This window comes from Sturnira hondurensis, unplaced genomic scaffold (genome assembly GCF_014824575.4).
Source record: "Sturnira hondurensis isolate 20B ecotype Veracruz unplaced genomic scaffold, ASM1482457v3 Scaffold0004136, whole genome shotgun sequence".
Taxonomy (NCBI): Eukaryota; Metazoa; Chordata; class Mammalia; order Chiroptera; family Phyllostomidae; genus Sturnira; species Sturnira hondurensis.
The window spans coordinates 19,042,151-19,063,244 of record NW_028076767.1 but is presented as its reverse complement, the minus strand read 5'-3'; the positions used below and the strand labels follow the sequence as shown (position 1 = coordinate 19,063,244).

Below are 21,094 nucleotides of genomic sequence, written 5' to 3'. Positions count from 1 at the left end.
CCCAAGGAGTCAGTGACGTGATGTATCTAAAGCACTTAGAACAGCATCTGGCACTTAATAAGCATATAATACATGTAGTGAATACTCCTTTTATAGCATAGCAGTGAAAATCCTAGGCTTTGGAATTAGTGTCAGGAGACGGAGTTCGAATCCTGGCTCAACCACTTAGGAGTTGTCCAAAAGGGTGTCCGGTATACAACATGGACTTAGTGGAGGTCAGCTGCTCCCATGGCTACTCCACGCACCCACAAGTTTCACCACAACAAAGCAGATACTGTCTCTGACCTTGGTCGAGGGGAGAATGGGACCAGGAGCACTGACAGCCCAGGGTGGCAAATACTAAGCAGGCCTTGCCTGGGGCACGGGGAAGCTGGGACCTGTGTGTGCCCTGTGCACTGAGGGATAATAGGAGTTTTCCTGACACACTTGGGGGCAGGGATGCTCCAGGAAGAGGGAAGGGCCATATGAAGGCCTGGCTACCCATCATGGAAATTTACCATGTGCCAGGGACTCTTCTTAGTACTTACAATTGTCTCATTTGATCCTCAAACGACCTGTGAGAGAGTCCCACAGTGTTCCCATTTCACAGATGAGGGGCCTGAGGCTCAGGGATAACTCTGATCTTTCCATGCTCAGGAGGGACTGGCTGGACCCCACGCCAACTCTGTCACTGTGTGGCTACGGGCCATCTGGGCCCCGTCTCTGACACCACTTTCCCCTCCACACAAAGAGCGTCTGGCAGAGCTTGGATCTGAGATCCGTCCTGAGTGTGTCCACAGCTTGGGTGCACGCAGTAGGGATTCCTCCAGGGCAGGGATTCCTCCACTCATCCTTGCTGCCTGGAGTGCTGGCTCCTTTTCTCCCTGGAAAACTCCTATTCATCTTTCAAAACTCAGCACAGATGTCACTTCTGAGAAGTGTCCCCAAGTCAGAGAGACCGAGAGGAGAGAGAAGGGGAGGGGGACAGAGGGAGCCCAAAGCAGAAGTGAAGGGAGGCAGGCCAACCTGGTAAGCTTGGGACACAAAGCTACAATGACTAGGCCCCCAGTCCCCTCACCTCCTAGGAGCCCCTGCCCGGAGCAGGGAGGGCACCAGAGGCAGAGGCCAAGGTGGCCCCTGTGTGACTGGGGACAGACGAGCCAGAAGATGCTGACACAGAGAAGTTTATTGAAAGCTCCGCACTGGCCGCTGGGGTTCCGGAGTTTTCTCTGAAGCAGAGTCCCTATGGCTGGCCCTGCTGGCCCCACCCAGGCTGGGGCAGAGTGCCTGGGTAGGCCTGGGTGGGGAAGGGACACTTGTACTGTCACTGATACAGGCTAGAGGCTGGGAGGGAAACTGAGGCAGAGTAGGCAGGTGGACAGGACGCTGGCAGTCAACAGGGAGGGGCAGTGGTCATCTCTCGGCCTCAGGATGCCACAGTCAGCACCACGGCGTTCTGCAAGGAGCAACGGTTTTGGGTTAGGCTCTCCAAGTCCTTGTGCCCAGCACTCCTGCCAGGCCGCCCTTCCTGCACCCGCTTCTGTGCCCGTGCCCCATGCCCTGGGGTCAGCACTCTACCTGGAATGCAGCAAACACATTAAGTGAATGAATGAACAAGTAAATGAGTGATGTATAAGTGACAGCCAGTGTGGGAGAGACTTGCTGACCTTAGGACTTAAGAGACCCAAGTTCAGGTGCCATTTATGCTGCTGTGTGGACCTTGGGCCTGAAATTTGACCTCCGTCAGCTTTGGTCTTCATCTGAGAAATGGGTCCAGGACACTCTGCTCTGTTTACCTCCCAGAACTGTTCCAAAGCTCAAAGTTGTGCTGGATTGAAAAGGATTGTGAGGCCATGTTGATATTCAACAAGAAAAAGTGTCGAGATCTATTAGCACTTATCCTGCCACAGGCACAGGATAAGGAGGGACAGATGTCCTTCCCTTTTTTTTTTTTTTTTTTTTTTTGCCACCCCTGGTCCAGAAGAACTGCAATTCTGTGAGCGAATCTGAGACTCCACCCCATAGACCAGACATGGGTCTGAATTCATCAGGAAAGAAATCTGTGATTGATTGACAATGTCTGCCATGGGCTAGTAAGGAAGGAGTGGTATAGTACATACATTGTATATTTGCCATTTCCACATTCAGTCATTTGTAATTCCCTGAGCAACTTAGAAAATGGCACGGGGCAGAGCACTCTCCTCATGAGTTTCAAGCAGGGCTCTCCAGAGTCAAATGCTAGGCCCACCGAGGCCACACCTGCACAGGAAACTCACCTCTATGATGTCCAGGACCGCATTGGCAAAGTTGATATTGAGAACCTTAGGCAGGGGAATGCCAACATCCAGGACCACTGTGAAGAGGGAATGGGTAGGAGCAATGATACATGGGGTGCTGGATGGGATCTGCTGACCCTAAGCCACCACTTGCCTTGAGCCAGCCATTTCTCTTCTTGGGGACTCAGTTTCCCTCATTGGCAGATCCTGCTCATCCTACTATGTGCAAACGAAAATGCCCATTCTCTGTACCGTCACCAGCGGCTCCCCTCAGCAGAGCCTCCTCGAGGCTCTGTCCGTCCCTGGCACACTCTGGGCCACGTATTCTAATCACTCCTTCATATGACTGCTTCCCTCCGGGTTGCAAGCTTGAGGACAGAAGCCAGGTCAGAGAGTGCTTGGGGCCCGAGTCATGTGGTGGAGAAGCCTGCCAGTGTGGTTTAAAGGCAAACATCGGTGCCTCAATTTCTGCATCTTAGAAATGGAGCTCAACCCCTCTCCAGCCTCCGTGTCTATCACAACAAGGAAAGAGGCAACATATTTGACAGTCCCAAGTCAGACACCCCATGTGCCCCAAAAGACAGCGAAGGCCACCCATACCGTTGAGCTTCGGCACATAGGCCGCCCGGACTACGTCACTGAGCCATTCTTCTAAACGGGACGTCTGCAACAGAGCACAGGGGGCGGGGGAGGTGTGGCTTCCCGGGGAGCAGTGCACCCCTTCCCAGGGAGGGAGACCCAAGGTCCAGCTGCCCAGCCTCCCCCATGCCGGAGGACGCAGGTCCTGGGGGGGAATAGGGTCCCCTGGGGTGGGACATCCACCACTGACCCCAAATGGGACTCTGGTTTTAGGACAGCTTCCCTGGGCCCCAGGAGCTTAGTAGGACTGCCTTCCCGGAGGAAGGGTCTGTGGGGCCTGCGCCTGAGAGAGAGGGAGGAGATGCAGCCCACTCCAGTAGAACTCTGTGCTGTCTAACCTAGACTCCTACCAATGTAGGAGCCCTTAGAATGTTCTAGAACCTGAGTCACGATGTGGTTCCAGACCACAGAACTCTGTGAGAAGCGGGGGCCTAAGGGCTCTGTGCAGCTCTGAAACAGATGGGATCTCTGAGTGCAGGGGCCCTACTACCTGTGTGAAGTTGCAGAAATTTGCACCTTTGTGAGATTCTAGACGTTTACCACTTTGTGTGGTTCCAAGACTCTGACGGATCACGAGATTCAGATTCACTTCCTGAGATGATGACTGTTTCACACACACGCACGCCCCTGCCCCGGTGTTTGCCCGCTCCGGCCTGCTCTGTCATATGGCCCGTGACTCACCCCACCTCCCTTCTAACCCCACCAAAGACCCTCACCACAGCCGAGCTGCTCCCTCTCCCAGGAACTTACATCGAACGGGTGGGCAGAAGAAGAAGCCAGCTTGACACTGAGCCTGGTGAAAAGAAGAAAGGTGTTGGAGGCCCCAGCCCCCACTCCCCACCCGCTGAGCAGTGCTTGGCCCCAGGAGTCCCAGCCTGCTCCGCCCCTGGCTCTCCAGGGTCAGGAAACAGGGTTGCAGGCCCAGCGCGCTCTCTCTCTCTCCAGCCTTGACCCAGAGACTCAGTTTTCCTACCTGTGAAATGGACATGGAGGGATCGAACCTCCTTTCGAGAGATCATGACCACCCCCTCCGACTCCGTGGCCCTGGATCCTCAGTCTGACTCCCACTTGTCAGACTCCGGGCGGTGGGTGAGCCTCCCTAAGGAGGGCCCTCCACAGACTGAGCCCTGCACACAGGGCGCTCCGTATCCAGCAGGCACACACTAAAGGCAGGGACCCACCAGCAGATTATGGCTGGCCCAGACCGAGGTCCAGAGCCAGAGCCTGAACACTGATCTCTACCTCCCGAAGGGCAGAGGCAGGAACTGCTACCAGGAAGGGGAGACGAACTCAGGCAGCAGGTGAGGTTCAAAGGGGGCAGCAGTGGGGCCTTGCAGGGGACAATTGCAAGTAGCCTGAGGGGCCTGCAGGGGGCACTGAAATGGGATCAGGAGAGCACTGGGTGCCTATGGCTCAGGATGGGCAGATCTCAGCGACCGGAGGGGAAGCCTCAGAATCCAGGGGAGGGACAGATAGGCACTGAGCCGGGAGAGTGGAGGCCCAGACGGCAGACCTGCCTCCAGGGACAGCCCACTGTGCCAGCCTAGGCTTTGCAAAGGGTCAAGTGCTATTCCTGTGGAAGGGAGGATTGTCAACAACATCCTCCTCTTGGTTGTTATGATAACCACCAGGCCTAGATCCCATGGCAGGTGGAGAGATTAGAGAAGTAACTAGTCCGCCAGAATAACAAAGTATTTTATAACATTCAAGCAGTTGTCTCGGGGGCTGATAACTCAGGAGTTTGGACTCCACATCCGGGCAGTAGTTTGTCCCCAGGGCCAGGTTTTAAGCAGGTGCTGTGGAGGAAGCCTGCCCTGGATCAGTTCTCTGAGCCGCAGTCGCCTCGTCTGTAACACAGGCTAACGCTCTCCCCTCCCCAGCAGGTCCTAGAGGCAGAGAAGATGCTGGTAAAAAACCTGCAACTTCGTTGGTGCCCTACAAATGGAAGGAGGTTCCTGCTGGTCCCTAATTCTTGTTCCTAAAGACAAGGCCCAGGTCCCCATGTTACCGTTCCAGGGACAGGGAGAGGTGCAGCTTGGTAGCCGAAGGAGCAAGCTGGGCATTGAAAGTCATAACCTACGAGGGAAGAGCAGGCAGACGTTACCCAGAATTCAGGAGGAACTTGAAGACAGGTTTACCATGGCCAAATCTCCACCATCCGCTCCTCCCACTAACCCTTACTGAGGCCCTACTGTGTGTCAGGGCCCATGTTGTGCTATGAGGAGGTAACTTGAAGGTTCTGGTGTTCAAGAACCAGAGGATTAAAACTGAGGGTGATCTGTGTTGTCTGAGGGGGAGCTTTGGGGTTGCAGAAGCCTAGAGAGACCCTCAGTCCAGCCTAGCATGGGTTGAGGGAGGGTGCCCAATGAGGAGACACAGAAGCTGAATTTTGAAAGTTGAGGAGTGACCCAAGGGAAGGGGAGAGACGGTGCTGCCGGCGGAGGACCCTCCATAAGCAAAGGCAGGGAGGTGGGGCATGGTAGCCCTGAGTAGCTGAGGTTTAGGCACCAGGACGGGACAGAAAAGGCAGAGGATGAGCTGGTGGGGGTGGGGGCATTGAATGGTGCTAGGCCATGGGGAGCAGGGGCAGAGAGTGGGCAGGGGAGGGACCTGCCTCTGCCCAGATGTGTGATTGGGAAAACTAGTAGAGGTGAGGCAGAGAGGCACAGACTGGAGAAGAGGGGGCAGGAGGAAGTTGGGGGGTCATCCAGGAGATACCTGAGCACAGAGAGCCTGGAGATACGGGGAGCCATTCCTGAAATCCTGAAGGGGCAGACTGGACAGACCTGGGCCTGGTCAGATTGCGGCAAGGAAGGAGTCTAAATGGGCACTTGGGTTTCAGCTCAGATGATGCCAATAAAGGAGAGGGACTTCCTGTGCTGTGCCACCTGGAAACTGGTGGGGGGGGGGAGCAACCCCCTAGCAGCCTGGGAAGGGTCAGCCCTGCTCAGAGCCCGAGGGCCGGGCTCCCGTCCCTGGCCACTCACCCCAGTCAGCTCTAAGAGGGCTTCAGGAGTCCCTGCAGGGAGGTAGGAGAGCACGTGGATGTCAGCTGGGATGGAGACTGTGGCCTTCTTGTTCTGGAGTGTGACCGTGGGTGCTTTCTTTACCCAGAACGAGAGCAGGAGCTGCTGGCCTGGAGGCAACTCCCCCAGGGCCTGGAGGGAGGCAGAGCAGAGCGGGGCATGAGGGCAGCGTAGATACCCCACCATCAGAACCCATCGGAGAGTCGACAAACACTGCCGGCACCTTGCTGGGTGCTGAGGTACAGCCTGAACCAGACAGGCTTGGTCTCATCCTCCACGAGGCTGACGGTCGTGAGGTGTGGGGAGACACCACCCACCCACAGAACAACCGAATCAGACTCTTGTCTCGCTTAGACTCAAAATCCCCGAGGCCCTCAGGCCCTACCTAATGCAGCCGTCATCCTCCTCTCCCTCTCACCTCCACCACCAGTCCCTTATTCTCTCCTCTCTAGATTAGCCACCTACTTCACTGTTACGCTAACCTGCCAAGCACACCCCCACCCCAGGGCCTTTGCACTTGCTGTTCATGCTGCCTGGGAATGTCTTCCCCGGATACCTGCCTTCCCTCCCTCACCTCCTTCAGCCTTCCGATCCAATGTCACCTCCTCAGTGAGGCTTTTGCTGAGTGCCCTGTGCAAGAGCATGGTCCCCACACTCCTAATCTGCTTTTGCCATTCGATTCTCTTCTACCTTCTAATACTGTGCCTCTTCTGCTTACTTATTTGTTCTGTGTCTATCACCCCCCTCTGAATGACACTTCCTGGAGCACAGAGACTTTGTCTATTTTTCACCTTGGCCCTTTCTGGTTGCCCAGCACCTGGCACAGAGCCTCATATGTGGTAGGTGCCCAGAGCATCTCAGTTGAATGACTGACTGAATCCCACAATCAGGAAATTCTGAGTCTCATAATCATGGCCTCATGGAATTATAGAAGAGCTGGAAGCCAGAGTCACAGAAGCTTGGAGTCACTTGAATGCCAGAATGTGGGGACCAGTTCCTCAAACCCAGACTCCCAGAGCTGCAGGATCAGACAGACAGGGAACCAGCGATTCCACCCTCAGGTGTCCTCAGATGCTGAAGCCACAGAGCCGGACTTGGAGCCGGGGCTCCGGGGCTCTGATACTGCAAGGCCAGCAACTGGGCTGGCCAAAAGGCTTCGGCCTCCAGAGACGGGCCCGGGCTCCCGGAGCTTGAGGCACACGGCCCGGCCTGCTGTATCCATGGCCCTGCTCCTGCCACCTGTGCCTTCCACAAGTCCCTCTCCGCCATTTATGACTCCTGCCCCCAGGAGGTGCTTCTGAATGTCTAGCCTCAATCTTGTACCCAAGACTACTAGGCCCTTTGGCCAGGGACTCCAAGAAGCAGAGGCCCCAGCCATGCTCACTAAGGCTGATTGAATCACCACTTCAAGGATTCAGAGTTTTTCCGTGTCCCCAAATTCAGCTCCCTCTCCATCCTCTCTTGTAGAAACTCAGGTCTGGTACAGCTCTTTCCAACCTCTGCCAGAATCTCCTATTGTGGTAGTCATTTCAACTTCCCATCCTCTTGTGGTAGTCATTTCAACTTCAGTATGAATTAAGATTCTCACAGCTAGAAAGTGTCTGGTCCAGCCCTGGTAGAACGAACAGGAAAGCTGAGGCCAGGCCCTGGAGTCTTATACTGATGTCTACTAGTCAAACGTCCCTGAATCTTCTCCTTTTTCTTTTCTTCCCAAGGCCAGTGCCTGGAGCCTTCACTCTTGGGACAGAGGAAACCAAGACTGAAATGAAGTAAGGCCATGGGAGGGAGTGGACTAGTAAACTGGAAGAATCTACCGTCCTCTGCTTGATGGAAAAGGAACAGCCACAGGACAAATGCCCACTTGACTTCTGGGGTGGTTAAAACCTGGTCCTTTCCACTCTGCTGTCAGGAAAGGATACAACATTAGCCATTCACACTTTAGTGTGAATTTAGATTCGACATTCAATCTCAGCTCTCTGGACAACTGTATTGAGAAAGACTCTAGAGTCCATTTGGACTCATCAGGAGAGAGCCACAGTGATCAAAGCTCATGAGAAGCGTCACTCACCTCAGGGGCCAAAGCTGCCAGGTCCGTCGTTGTCAAAGGGATATTGCTGGGAACCTGGGCCCAAGAGCAGATGAGACAAGGTGGTGAACACAGAGACAGGACAGGGGTCCCTCAGCACACACAAAGTAGTTTTCTCCGCATTCGACCCCAGCCCCACCAGTCACATACACAGCTCTGCAAACACTCCTGCTCCTTCCATCGGCCAAAGCTGACCGAGTGTCCACTGCATGCCATCACGTGCTAAGGGCTTTGCATGCCCTTGCTCATTTCCCATTTACAACAGCTCACAGAAGTGGGTGCTCTGATTGCCCTTATTTTACAGATGGAGAACTCAAGGCTCCTCTCCAGACTCATAAGCTGGTAACTGGCGGCTCCGGGATTTGACCTGGGCAGGCTAATTCCAGAACCTTCAAGCACTCTGCCAGAGGTCACAATCTGAAGGCCCAGGGATCTGACCCCAGACATTTTTTAAGTCCAAACAGTATTTTTAAAAAACTATAACTTTGTTTCCAGTATTTATAAATCAGGAAATTTCATATGAATTTGTGCATTTGTGGCTGAAAATTGGAAATCTGATCATAAATGGGCCTGTACCCCTCCCCTTGGGGAAGCTAAGCGGCAGCTACCTAAGAAAGGGGGCCCAGGGGCCCAGATCACTATAGTCCTATGAGAACTGCTTCCCTCCTTCCGCTCATTGAAAATTCCCCAGCCCAGGCTGGTGTGGCTCAGCGGATTGAGTGCCAGCCTGGAAACCAAAGGGTTGCCAGTTCAATTCCCAGTCAGGGCACATGCCGGAGTTACAGTTCAGGTCCCCAGTAGGGGGCACGTGAGGGGCAACCACACGTTGATATTTCTTTCCCTCTCTTTCTCCTTCCCTTCCCCTCTCTAAAAAGAAATAAATACAATTTTTTTTTAAGAAAATGGCTCATGCTTTTCAGGGCCCTGATGTTAGAAACTACTGAACTACACACATCCACTTCTCTGGACAGACCTGTTCACACAAGGTAAACATACAGACATACTCTGTCCTGCTGAGAGAATCCCCAGACTCCCACCCAACACAAGGCCATCAGCCCATGGGGATGGAAGGCACCTGGCCTCTGAGATTCCTCTCTCTTGCACACACACACACACACACACATGCACACGCACAAGCTGCTCCGACACCTGTGTTCTCATACTCAGAGTCTCCACCTGGCTGTGACTGCCACCCCCCTCCAGCTAGAGGACACCTGCCCCCCAGCTCAGAAACCTGTTCCAATGCTCTCAGGAAGCTACATGCAGGAAGTGAGTGATCAACCCCTGCTCCCTCGGACCGAGCTGCAGATAAAATGGGGGAGGGGAGCAGGTGACTTAGAGCTCCCTGACTTTGCGGGGGGCTGAGACCAAGAAATTGCCTCTGGGTGAGGCTTCTGGGAGCTCAACCTTCCAGACATCCATGAGGAGTGAGGGGCCAGGATGGAATCAGACAGGCCTCAGAGGCTTCAGAACAAATGTCCAAGTGGCTTTTGAAATAGTCCAACCCTAGTTTTCCTTCTCTGATTCACATCTGCTCATCAAAATTGGTCTTTTGACCCTGAAGGCGCCCATCTGGTGCAGGGTTGGAAGGCTGGCTACACTGCCCATGCCAGTTCTGACTAATTGGAAGTAACTTCCTGGAGTGGCATGTTGAGAAGGATTTAGCCAATCAGAGGGCTATTATCAATCAGCACTGTTTACCACAATGGCACCAGTAGGTGTGTGTATGCTATAAACTTGTCCAACTCTGTCCAGTTATAGAGAAAAGGGCTCATCAAAGCTGATCGGTGACGATGTCTTCACAAGCATTTCCAGGGCACGGCAGTGGAGGGGGCCACACTCACCAGCTCAGGAGTGATGTCTGTGTCCAGGGCACCGTTGGTCTGCAGGAGCCCAAATATGGTGTCGAAGAGGTACAGAGGTACAGTCACCTGGGATGTGTGGTCCTCCTTGGGAGGCACCTTGATGGGTTTGAGGGGTTTGGGAGGTTTGGGGAAGTCGATGATGTCTCCAGCTACATTCTTCACGATGGGCTGCAGGGGCGGGAGACAGCATGGGAGGGTCTCGGGGCTGCTCACCCATTCGGCTTTGACCCAGCTTCTCCCACCCAGACTCCACCAGCCCCACCCTACCCAACAGCGGGCCAGGCCTCGGAGGGCACTCACGTTCATGTCCAGCTCTATGTACTGGTTCGAGATGAGAGGCAGTGTGCCCAGAGTGAATTCCACTGACCCAAGAGCCCGAAGGGGCACCAGGCCTGCATCAAGAGAGGAGGAGGGAGGAAGACCCCATGAACACAGCCCCCAGTAATAACAGGCCTTACTTCCATTTACTGAGTGCCGGGCACTTTGCTACATATTCACTGGGCACCACGGTCATCCTCACTTTACAGACAAAAACCCTGAGGCTTAGGCAGAGGGAGTCACCAGCCCAAGGCCACATAAGCCACAGAGTGGCAAACCAGGATTCCCATTTTCCAGAGCTGGTGCTGCTAACCACACTGTACCCTGCCTTTCTCACACAACGCCACTTAGAGAGATATACCTGCCCCAATTCTCTATCCTTATCCTAGTTACACCGCGTTATACTTTCCAAAGCCTACCTGTGAACGCCTGTGAAAGGCGTCCGTGTCTCTGTACGGCCCAGAGAGAAAGGTGGTCACTGTGGCTGTGAGGCCTTGGGCTACTTAAGATCTCTGGGCCTCTGTCATCTTGGGTGTCGGGATGATAATCATCACCACCACCATCACCATCCTCCGTGCCCATACCCTGCCGAACCGGCCTCAGCCCAGACCTCCCCTGTGAGGCCTCCTCAAAGTGGTGGCCTCATCAGTCTGGATAGGAAGTGAAAGGTCCCAGAATCTTGTCCTTCACTGTGTCCTTGGTACCCCCACCCACTGGGGTAATGGGACGCAGGTGGGAAAGGGGGCAAAGAGAAGGACACCAACTTACTCAGCACAGCCCCCAGGAGCTCATTCACCACGCCCAGCACACTGTCCACCACGGGGCACAGCTGTGTCCAGAGGAGATAGGAGTTACAGGAAAATACACGTGGGCCCCAGTCTGGCACAGGGGACAGCTGCATTTTCTATAAATGTTTTGTTATGTGGTCCCAGGGATGGAGGCAAGGCAGGATGTAGAGGGGGGGGCACACAGGGGCAGAGTAGGGGCTGAAGCTTCGTGTGTTGAAAGGGCAGAGTGGGTGATGCAGAGGGTCAGTTACATGGCCCCCTTAGAAAATCTTGAAGAATACTGGAGGAATGAGGGAGATATACCGTATTTTTCAGACTATAGGATGCACTTCCCCCTAAATTTGGGAGGAAATGGGGGTGCGCCTTATAGTCCGAATGTAGCTTACCTGGCTCACTGTGTGTGTGTGGGGAGGGCAGTGGAGCAGGGTCACGGGTTATTAAATATTTTACCACATTTTTTGCTTCAAAATTTTTTTCTATTTTCCTCCTCTAAAACCTTGGTGCATCTTATGGTCCAGTGCATATTATAGTCCTAAAAAAACGGTACTTCAGAGGCCAGTTACGGCATGTGGACAAGGCCCCTTCCCTGAGGGGACAAACGCAGCTCTTCCCTCTGAGGTCTCAGGCCCTGCCTGCCATCCAGGTAGACACCGGGAGAGCCAGCGTCTGGACCCGAAGAAGGATGCTTGCCCCACGTCACCCAGAGAGTCAGGCCTGGGCCAGGACGTTCACTACATACACCACTGGGTGTTTACTGAGAACCCCTGGGCTGTGCGAACAGGGAGCAAGTGGTTCAGCCCCCAGAATCCCGAGTCTGTGGGTCACAGAATCTTAGTCCACCCGAGCAGGAACCTCAGAGCAGGCCCAGTTCGGCCCCTTCAGTCTGTGTCTGGGGCTGGAGAAGAAAGGCGACCTGCCCAAGGTCACAGCTGTCCTCAAAGAGGCAAGAGAGGGCTGCCTTTCCGTGTAAACTCTGGGACCTCAAGCTCCATGGTCTCTGGGGTCAGACATGTCACAGAAATGAGAGGACCTCAAAGGGGCCGTGACGGGTGGGGGAGCCAGCCCCTTGGCGCCAGCCCTGGGACCTTCGGCCAGGGCGGCTGATTGCACAAGAGAAGCCAGAAATCAGATTGTTAAGAGATATCTCCAATCTCTAAATGCAGGTAATTAGCTCTTATTTTTAAAACCTCTTTGAGTCACACAAATCCTGTCCTGCAGCAAGTTGTCCCAGAGACCCTACCTAGTTAGGTGCGGTGATTTAAATGCACCTCCTTGTTGAAAGCTACCTGAGGTCAGCCTGTGTGGGGCCCTTACTGCTGGGAGCCTCCCTCCTTCCCCTGAGCTTCTTTCTGATTGGCATCTTCAAGTCGAGGGCGGCTGTGCCGACCTCAGGCCCCCACGCCTGCGCTACCCCCGCAAGTGGTCTTCACAAAGACTCACGGCAAGGAGAGCGGTCCTGCAGGGCTTGGGGTCAGGTGGCCTGACGGCCCTGTGCTGGTCGTGTGGCCTCAGAAAACCCCTCCCTTCTGTGGCCTCAATGCAATGGGCTTTTGGCCAGACCAGCTTTTCTCCAGTGTGGTCCGTGTCCCCTGGTAGAAGCCAGGATGGCTGGGGCCCACCACGGACAAGCATCCTGGAGCAGTTTAATGATAAAGTGTTTCTCTTATAAAGTGTTAACATACATGTGTGTGATTTTCTGAACCTGTTTGCCAAGCACAGGGCTTGTTGAAAATCACGAAGTGATCCAAGCTGAACTGAACGCTCGTTTAAAGTCAATAGTAATGCAGGCGGCAGAGACAGAGCAGGGAGTAAGAAAGGGGCGCAAATATGGGGGCAGGAGAGTCAGGTGACCTGAGGCTGTAAACTTAGGGTTCGGAGGTCTGGGGATGGGCTGCGCCAGCCTGCTACAGACTTGCAGGCGGCCCCTGGGAGGCTGTGTGCGGGCCAGGATGGGATTACCTGGTGGGTGTGGAAGGGAAGCACAGCCTAATCCTGCCAGGCACCCAGACTCACTCAGAGCTTGGGGAGGAGAGGCACCGTGCCAGCGGAAGGGCATGCCTGGCCCGAGGCCCCCACACTCACCAGTCCCGGCAGCACCTTGAAGAGAGTCTGTTCCACCACCCCAAAGAGCTGTGCGGGCAGCAGCCTGGGGAGAACGAGAAGCCTGAGGGTGCGGCCCTCGCACAGTGCCAGCGCCCCCCTGGATCAGGGCCACGGAGGGCCCTGGGGGCTCTGGGTATCTCCTGTCTCCACTCCTGGTGGGGTTGGCTGGGGCCTTGGAGCCTGGCTCAAAATCTTGGCTCTATTTCACCATGAGGCCCAGGGGAGGAGTCGGCTTCCTTATTTGTACAGTGCCTGCCTTGCAGAGTTGCTGCCCAGATTAGATGGGAGTGCGTGCGCGCCAGGTTTTCAGCCTGCTCAGTAAACATCTGTCCCCTTTGTCTCCTCCAACATTTGCTGACAAGTGACATTTGAACCTAGAGCCGCAACTGGCTTAGAGTGAGGGCTCAATAAATATTTGTTAAATAAATAAATATTCACTGAATGAATGAATGAATGAATGAGAGGGTGGCCTGCAGGTTTAAAGACTATAGGGCCACAGAGGGAGGGTGACAACCGCAGAGCCACGAGCACAGGACACAGACACTGTCCTGGGTGCCACTGCCTCGGAGGCTCCCCACGGCCCGCAGGAGCAGGAGGAAGCCAGCAGGATGTGAGGGCCCCAAAGACCCTGTCTGGAGTCTCCTTACTAAGGCCCTTCTGGAGAGAAGCGCCAGCCTAGTTCGCCCCACTCCTGGCAGCTAAAACAGAGCTGCCCGATGATCCATCACTGCTCACTGCTCAGGGCCACCCAACAAAGATGGAGTGTGGGTGTGCGGTTAGGCCTGGAAAGTGGAAACTCATGGGGGAGTCACAAAACGGGAGGCAGGGGAGTTGGCGGGCACCGCTGAGGGTGGTGCAGAGCACCGGGAAAAGCCTTGGGCCTGAGTCCAGAGAGCAGTCCACCTTCATCCCTGCCTCAGTCTGCGTGTGTGACCGTGGGCATATATATCCCTCTCCCTCTTCGAGGCTCAGTCCTTCCCGGGAAGTGATTGTTCAACACAGGGTAGGGAGGGCCGCTGTGCCTGAACGGTTAGGGGAAGAGATGATGTGAAGGCCCCAGAGTTTTCCAGATCATCAAATATAGGACCTCATTATATAGATGGGGACACTGAGGCCCAGACAGGGGATGGGTTCCCTGGGGGGGGTCACGCGGCAAGTCAGGGGCAGAGCTGGGTCTCTGATGTGCTGAGAGCAGGGAGTGAGATGCAGGCAGATCAGATCAAGGGGCCCACAGAAGGCCCCTGCTCTATCTGGGAGAGGGGACAGCAGGATCTCACAGGCCGGAGAAAGGGGACACCCAGGAGTGGGTGGTACAAACTGTGCTGAGCCAGAGTCCATGTTGGTGATGGGTCTCACTGGAGTGGAGAATGGGGGTAGAAGGGGAGTGGGACCGCTGGAGGTGGTATGAGTTCAGGTTCCAAGAGACCCAAGAGATCCCAGTGCTCAGGGTCTGGAGCCTGCGGACTCACCCCGAGAGCAGGCTGATGTGGCCCAGGAGCGTGCTGCAGCGCTTGAGGATGAGGATGGGCGTACCCCGTGCGCTCATGCCCAGCGCCACCCGCGACGATACATTCACCTCCGCGGCCAGCTGCAGGAGGCCCCCCAGAGGCCTGCAAGACCCGACGCCGGAGGCTTGGCTACGCTGCCAGGCTCCACCCACCAGGGCCCGCCTTAACCACGCCTACCCCGGGCGCTTGGACCCCTATGAGGAGCGAGTTGGGTGGCCTTGCAAGCGGCCTAGTCCCCATGTTCTCCTCTCACCCACTGCTTCCCTGCACGTCCCCCATCTTGTTCATCCCTGCACATCCTTCCCCCACCTCTTCAGTGAGCTCTGAACAATGGGGGAGGGGTCCCCAGGGAGCATAAAATGGAAATCCCTGGGAATCAGTGGGATGGAGATCTCTGGGGAGTCCCAACAGGATGGGGAGGGAAGGGAACAGTAGTGTAGGAGTCTGTCGGAGAGGAACTTGAGCCGGAGGAAATAGGGGGCAGTGGGGTGGGAGTGGGTGAACAATAGGATTGGGGTCCCCGGTAGGCAGTGGGGGGAATAGGGTAGAGGTTCCCAGTGGCACACTCACCCAGAGCCATGCAGGCCCACCTTGGTGTGCAGGCTCAGCTGCACCCCAAATCCCGGCAGCAGCTTCAGCGACACCTTCGGCAGTGTGACTTCCTCGATCTTCAGCCTGGTGTGGAAGTCAAGGGGAGGGCCCCCAGGACCAGTCCCTGAGTGCCTGGCACATCTCAGACCAGACAGGGCCTACAGGCCCTCTTGGGTGTGTCTCCCACCCCACCTCTAAGCCATAAATTCAAATGTGGGTCCAGTTATGTCACTTATCTGGGCTTCAGTTTCTTCACAGATAGAGTGGGACAATAATACTAGTACCCACCTCACAGCAATGTCACAAAGACACGTGAGACAACGCAGGTGCCAAAGCTGGTACAGCAGGTGCTTGATAAATGTAGCATCACCATCCTCACTGGAGGCTCAGTGAGTCAGAGTGTTCTCTCCCCCCCTCCCCACGGCCTCAGTCCTGCTTCAGCCTCTGGCCGGGATTGGTGTCTGTCCCCTCCCACACCCCTGGCTCACAAACGTGCAACCCAAATGGACTCTCAGACACAACTCCCACACATCACCGTTTTCTCTGTCCTCTGGGGCTTTGTCCAGGCTCTTCCCTTGGTCTGGAACACTCTTCTCCTTCTCTTTCCATTCTGGCTCCCCCTTCAACTAGCTGACACCTCTCGACTCCCCTGATTTCAGCTAGGGCATCCCCTCCTCCAGGAAGCCCTCCTCCCTCTGCCTCTGCCTCAGGCGATTGCCCTCTGAGCCAGTTTCCCCGTGCTGCCTGGCTGCCTGCATCCCTGCCCTGAGCTCACAGCATCATCGCTGCTGGGCTTGGCCGCCTGCTGGGGGCCCTTTGAGGCAAGGGCAATATCTGGCTCCAGTTTGAGGCCTCGGACTCACACAACCGTGGGAGGGGGGACTGGATCTATTAATAATAATAATAACAGTTAATAGTTATTGAGCGTTTAGTGTGTGTAAGCCTCTCTTTCAGCCGTTTGACACTGATGAAGTCACTGTCCTGGCAACAACCCCATGCAAAGCTGTTCATAGTACAGTCCATTAAAGACAGCCATTCAAATCCTGGCTCTCCTGCTGATTGTGTGACCTTGGGCAAATCACACGGCTGCTGCATGCCTCGGTTTCCCCATCCGTAAAACAGGGATTTTTGACAGTACCAACCATAGTGGCACACAGTGACTGTCCAGCAACACCAGGGTCAGCCCTTACCAGCCCCCTTTCCAGATACATATTCGTCTGCTGTTTTGGGAGGTGGGCATCCACTCCCTCTTCTTCCCCCAGCAACCCATCTCCCCCTGTACAGGGGCTCTTCCCCGTACCCCGACTCCTGGCCCTCTGCCTCCAGCCTGGGGCCTGTCATCTATCTGACTGGCCCCTGATTCACCACCCCGCGCCCCCCACAGACTGGCTCCACCTGCTGGGGGCAGGCAGGATGGCCTGTGAGTACACACCCAGACCCCCTACTGCCACCACTCCCCCGCTGGGTGAGCTCGAACAGGTCCTTTCGCTGCCCAGGGGCTCCCTCTCCTCACCCACTAAATGTGACGGACAACAGTCCTACCCCTAGATTCCGTGGGGTAAGTCATTTACGATGCTTAGCACAGTACCAGGCGTCCAGAAGACCCTGGCTCGGTGGCATTAAGTTATGAATATGAGTTATTATGTAATTTCCTTCATTCACTCAAAATATTTTTGAGCATTTAGTATGTGTCAAGCACTATTTCTGATCCTGGGGACATAGTCGTGGACAAGTCAGACAAAAGTCCCACTCTTCCTGGGGTATGAATCTAGCAGAGGAGACAGGAAACAAACCATGGAAACATATGGGGTGCCGGGGAGTGGCATGACCCCTGGAGAACTTGAAGGAAAGGAGGGGACAATGAATGGTTGGTCAGGGCAGGACTGCTGGGAGCAGACACCAGAAAAAGAGGAGGGAGGGGCCCTGCGGAGACGTGGGTTAGCCTAGAGAGACCGAGTAGCTTGTCCACGTCCCACAGCGAGTGACTGGAATCAGCCCCAGAGCCAGACCACTCAACCTCAGGGGCTTGTGGCCACTCCTGTCTTGCCCGACACACAGAACACTCGTTATTTTCTGATTCAGGTCCTAGGACTCCCTACTCAGGGCTCCCCGCATTACTCCCACTACCTGCCAACAAATTAAAGGGAGGCGATCTCTCCTCTAGTCCCTGAAGTAAAGAAGAGCCCAGCTTTCCTGTAGGGCACACAGTAGGTGGGTAGTCAGGAGGTCACACCACAGGACTCACCCAGAGAGATCCCCGATGACACCAAAAACTCCTCCGTAGCCCAGCAGACCTCCTCCTCCAAGCAGCCCGTTGGAACCCAGGAGGCCCTGGTTCACTGATGTGACTGACCCCAGCACATTCTGCAGAATGGGCCCCCCGATCAGCGAGTTCTGGATGGCTGCAGGGAGGGAGGGGAGAGAGAGGTTCATTTCACAGATGGGGACACTAGGGCCCAGAGAGGGGCAGAGACTTGCCCAAGGTCACATAGCAAATTGGGTTGGGGGCCAATAGTATGACTAGGGCTCCTGACCCTGGGCCAGCCTATAGCATCAAAGAGGAGAACAGAAGCAAAGGAAGGAGCACACAGACACCAGGGCTTCAACAAGGTGGAGGAGGTGACCTCTCTCCTCCTGGGCACCTGGAGTCTGACTCTGCACATCCTATGAGAAGAGCAAGACAGAAGGGGACCCCTCTGCGGAAGCTGGGGCCACAGCGGGTGGGGCTCCCTAAAGCATTTTATGCTCATTACTGTTCTACTGTCCATGAGCCTGTCACTCTAGGCCGTGGACCCTGGAGCACAGGATGCCTAGTAGAGTCCCCGCACCCCAGAAATGGGGGACAGCCAGCACACTGCCCTTGACCTCAGGCCTGCTTGTTCCCATCCCTGAGGCAGACACATGGTCCCACGTGGCCTCAGCCCACATCACCCAGTCCACCTCCTAGAAGAAAGTGAACTAATCACCCACTGGAGTCTTCAGGCAAACCTGTAACTCCCTGAATTCTCTAAGCGGTTGAGAATCACGGCCTGTTCTCATCAGTTCCTGAAAACAGACGCTCTAAGTGCATCGCTGTGCTCATTTACACTGCAGCCGGACCCCTCACAAACTGTCCACCCCAGGCTCACCTCTGCCGAGTTCATCCTTGTCAATCCGAGCAAGTGTGCCCACCGTATCAAGCAGCCCCTGGCACGGAGTCACCAGACCCCAGAAGAGAAGCAGAGACCACATGCCCAGCATTGATGGCACACCTGTCGGGGCGGAAACAGGGACTCTGAGGCACTCCTCATGTCCAATCCTTTCCCCTCCCTGGCCCCATCACCAACCCTGGGCCCTCCTGCTGGCCAGGCACAGTTCAAGTCCAGTGTCCCTCCCAGAAAAACCGTCCCCATCGAATGCAAACAGCGGCTAACACGTGCGCTGCATGGTGCAGCTTCGTTGCATGCAACGGTCTCCAGGGCACTCTCCGAGCCCTTTCCTCATTGGGTCTCATTTCAGAGACTAAGAAACTGAGGGTAGGAGAGAGTGGGGACTTGACCGAGGTTGCGGAGCTTATCAGTGACAGAGCCAGAATTTGAGTCCAAGTCCATCTGACTTAAAACCTCTCATTTCTCTCCGCCTCTCTCGCCCCATCCTGAATGATTCTAAAGACAGGAACAGGGTGGGAGATGAGCGTGGCCAACTTCCCAGCTTCATCGAATAGGGTTTTCTGGATGGAATCCCAGGCCTGCCCACCCAGGCAGATGCCATCCCACCCCCTCACATCACTCTGCCTGGACTCCACTCCCCACTGCTCTTGGTTAGAACAGGCCCCTTACCAGCCCCCCTGGGTCCCTGCCTGGGTCCCTGCCTCCTCAGCTGCTCCTTCTGTCAGGAAGGCTCTGTTTCTCGTCCCTTACATGACTGACTCCTCACCCTACAGGTTCCAAACACATGTTACCTCCTGGGAAAGTCCTCTCCCTAACCTTGTCTAAGGAAGCCCATCTCTCTCTGAACTTCCCCCCAAATTTTTAGTTTTAGGCGCTTATCACCATTTGCAGTTAGGCACTGTTTGTGTCCTTGTTTGCTCTGTAGGCTCCCAGAGGCAGGGACAGTGCCCAGGGCCTCCTGTGTGGCTGTGTGCTGGACAGGGTGCCGGTTGAGGGGGGTGAGAGGAGAGGAAATCCAGCCCCACCCCACTTGCCCACAGTTTGCCCTGGTGCCGCTCTTTCTGCCCAGAGAGGGCGATTTCCCTCATGGCACAAGGTGCGCGCGCGTGGTCGCACACAAACCAGCAGTGTCTCGGCAGTGTCTGTCTGCCTTTCCCAAGGCTAGTCCCAGGGTGGCTCCCTGCAATAACCTCAGAGTCTCTTGCAGAGGGAAAGGTCCCCACAATGGGAAACCAGCTAGCTTAGAGAAAACTGGGCGCCGCTCCAGCCCTGTCCATAGGACAATCCCGTCCTTGACCCACCCGTCCCTGCCTTTGCCCATCTCTGAGCCCTGGTTTTCCCATCTGCAGAATGGCCTTTTTCTCTCATCACCCCGCAGATACTCCCAGTGCCCTCCTATGGTGAATTCTTTCTGCGCCTATAGTTCAGATGGGACAGCAGGCTGGTCACAGGGCCAACGGTTGGGACGGGACAAGGCTGGGCTGCCACAGGCTGCCTTACCTGCTCCAGCTGCTCCACGACGGGCAGGTGGGAGTTCCCAGCCTGCTGTTGGCTCCTCCACCCTGTCAGGCCTGGGGAAGGCCCTTATATGCCCATGAGGGCTCTGGGGACACAAAGGGGGCACAGCCGCCAGAAACCCGTCAATGTGTCATGTCAGAAGCAAATTGCGGTTTTCCCTGCAGGCCTGGTTAAGCCTTCCTTCTGGGGGAGAGAGAAAGGGGAGTGGGGGGGCTGGGGGGGTGCCCAGGGGCTGCAGAGGCAGCCTCCCCCGCCAAGACCTGGCATGGGGGAGGAGGGTGTTGAACATTCAGCTCACTATAGGGTCTCCCTCCAGGGTTCCCCAAGTGCCACCCAACACAGAATCCACCTTGCCTCCACACCTATCCCAACTGAGGCCCAGGGAGGGCGGGAAAGAGTTTAAAGCTGCTGGGTTTTCTGACCTTCTTCCACCCCCTACCCCAGGCCTAGCAGAGAGGGACTCTGGGCCAACATGGGGGAGAGGCACCAACCCCCCTCTCCAAGGTCCAATGTCCCCCAAGATCCAAAGCAGGCAGTTCTCTTCCCAAGGCTGGTGCAGATGATGGTGGAAAGCAATTCATTCATCCTTTAGCAAGCATTTGTAGAGCACCTACTGTTTGCTGGGTTCTCGTCGTGATACAGGTGTAATTAAAAGAAACTAATCCCGGCACTGAGGAGACAGCCAGTAAAAACACAATGCAATCAATTTTTTTTCTAATAGCTATATTTTTTGAAAGGTTGAAAAAGTAAAATAATTTTAATAGTATAATTATCAAAATATTATTATTTAGCCCTGGCTGGTGTGGCTCAGTGGATTGAGTGTCAGCCTGCAAACCAAAAGGTCACCGGTTCGATTCCCAGTCAGGGCACCTGCCTGGGTTGTTGGCCAGGCCACCAGTAGGGGGCACACGAGAGGCAACCACACATGGATGTTTCTCTCCCTCTTTCTCCCTACTTTCCCTTCTCCCTAAAAATAAAGAGATAAAATCTTTTAAAAATATTATTATTTAACATTTAATTCATATAGAATGATTCATGAGATGGTCTATATTTTTTTCTCATGCTAAGTCTATAAAATCCATTGACAGGATGGCAAGTATGGACTTGTCACATTCCAAGCACTCAGTCACCCCATATGGCCATTGGCCATTGTACTGGACAACACAGCTCTGAAGGAAACAGATGAGCACATCACAACAGATACAGTACATCAGAGGCTGATGGCAGAAATAAAGTGGGGGGAGGGGT

The 21,094-nt window shown here is 55.0% G+C and overlaps 2 protein-coding genes across 2 annotated transcripts in view; both read right to left on the bottom strand.

The window, feature by feature from the left end:
- Window positions 1-1,147: 1,147 nt before the first annotated feature.
- BPIFB3 (BPI fold containing family B member 3) lies at window positions 1,148-19,890 on the bottom strand. The gene is made up of 16 exons (XM_037043868.1): window positions 19,829-19,890; window positions 18,308-18,430; window positions 17,425-17,581; window positions 15,159-15,263; window positions 14,550-14,690; window positions 13,060-13,123; window positions 10,958-11,018; window positions 10,172-10,263; window positions 9,851-10,039; window positions 7,989-8,042; window positions 5,882-6,052; window positions 4,903-4,970; window positions 3,645-3,687; window positions 2,856-2,919; window positions 2,256-2,332; window positions 1,148-1,435 (listed from the first exon to the last, which is right to left on the bottom strand). The coding sequence occupies exons 2-16, from the start codon at window positions 18,417-18,419 to the stop codon at window positions 1,406-1,408; spliced, it is 1,428 nt and encodes a 475-aa protein (XP_036899763.1). The 5' UTR covers window positions 18,420-18,430; window positions 19,829-19,890; the 3' UTR covers window positions 1,148-1,405.
- Window positions 12,391-21,094, bottom strand: part of BPIFB6 (BPI fold containing family B member 6) — a 32,917-nt gene continuing 24,213 nt past the window's right edge. Inside the window, exons 16-17 of the transcript XR_005066107.1 lie at window positions 17,862-17,873; window positions 12,391-12,401 (exon numbers count right to left, since the gene is read on the bottom strand). The gene's annotated coding sequence lies outside the window, so the exon portion shown is untranslated. The remainder of the gene's footprint in view (window positions 12,402-17,861; window positions 17,874-21,094) is intronic.

What these genes read in the sequence shown, in the direction of transcription:
- BPIFB3 (XM_037043868.1), bottom strand. Translation starts at nt 18,419, where the DNA reads ATGCTGGGCATGTGGTCTCTGCTTCTCTTCTGGGGTCTGGTGACTCCG. An exon ending in CCCTCTTAGAGCTGACTGGG is followed by an intron (nt 4,971 to 5,881) that starts GTGAGTGGCCAG and finishes CTTCCCTCGTAG; the next exon opens with GTTATGACTTTCAATGCCCA. An exon ending in CGGTCCTGGACATCATAGAG is followed by an intron (nt 1,436 to 2,255) that starts GTGAGTTTCCTG and finishes TGCTCCTTGCAG; the next exon opens with AACGCCGTGGTGCTGACTGT.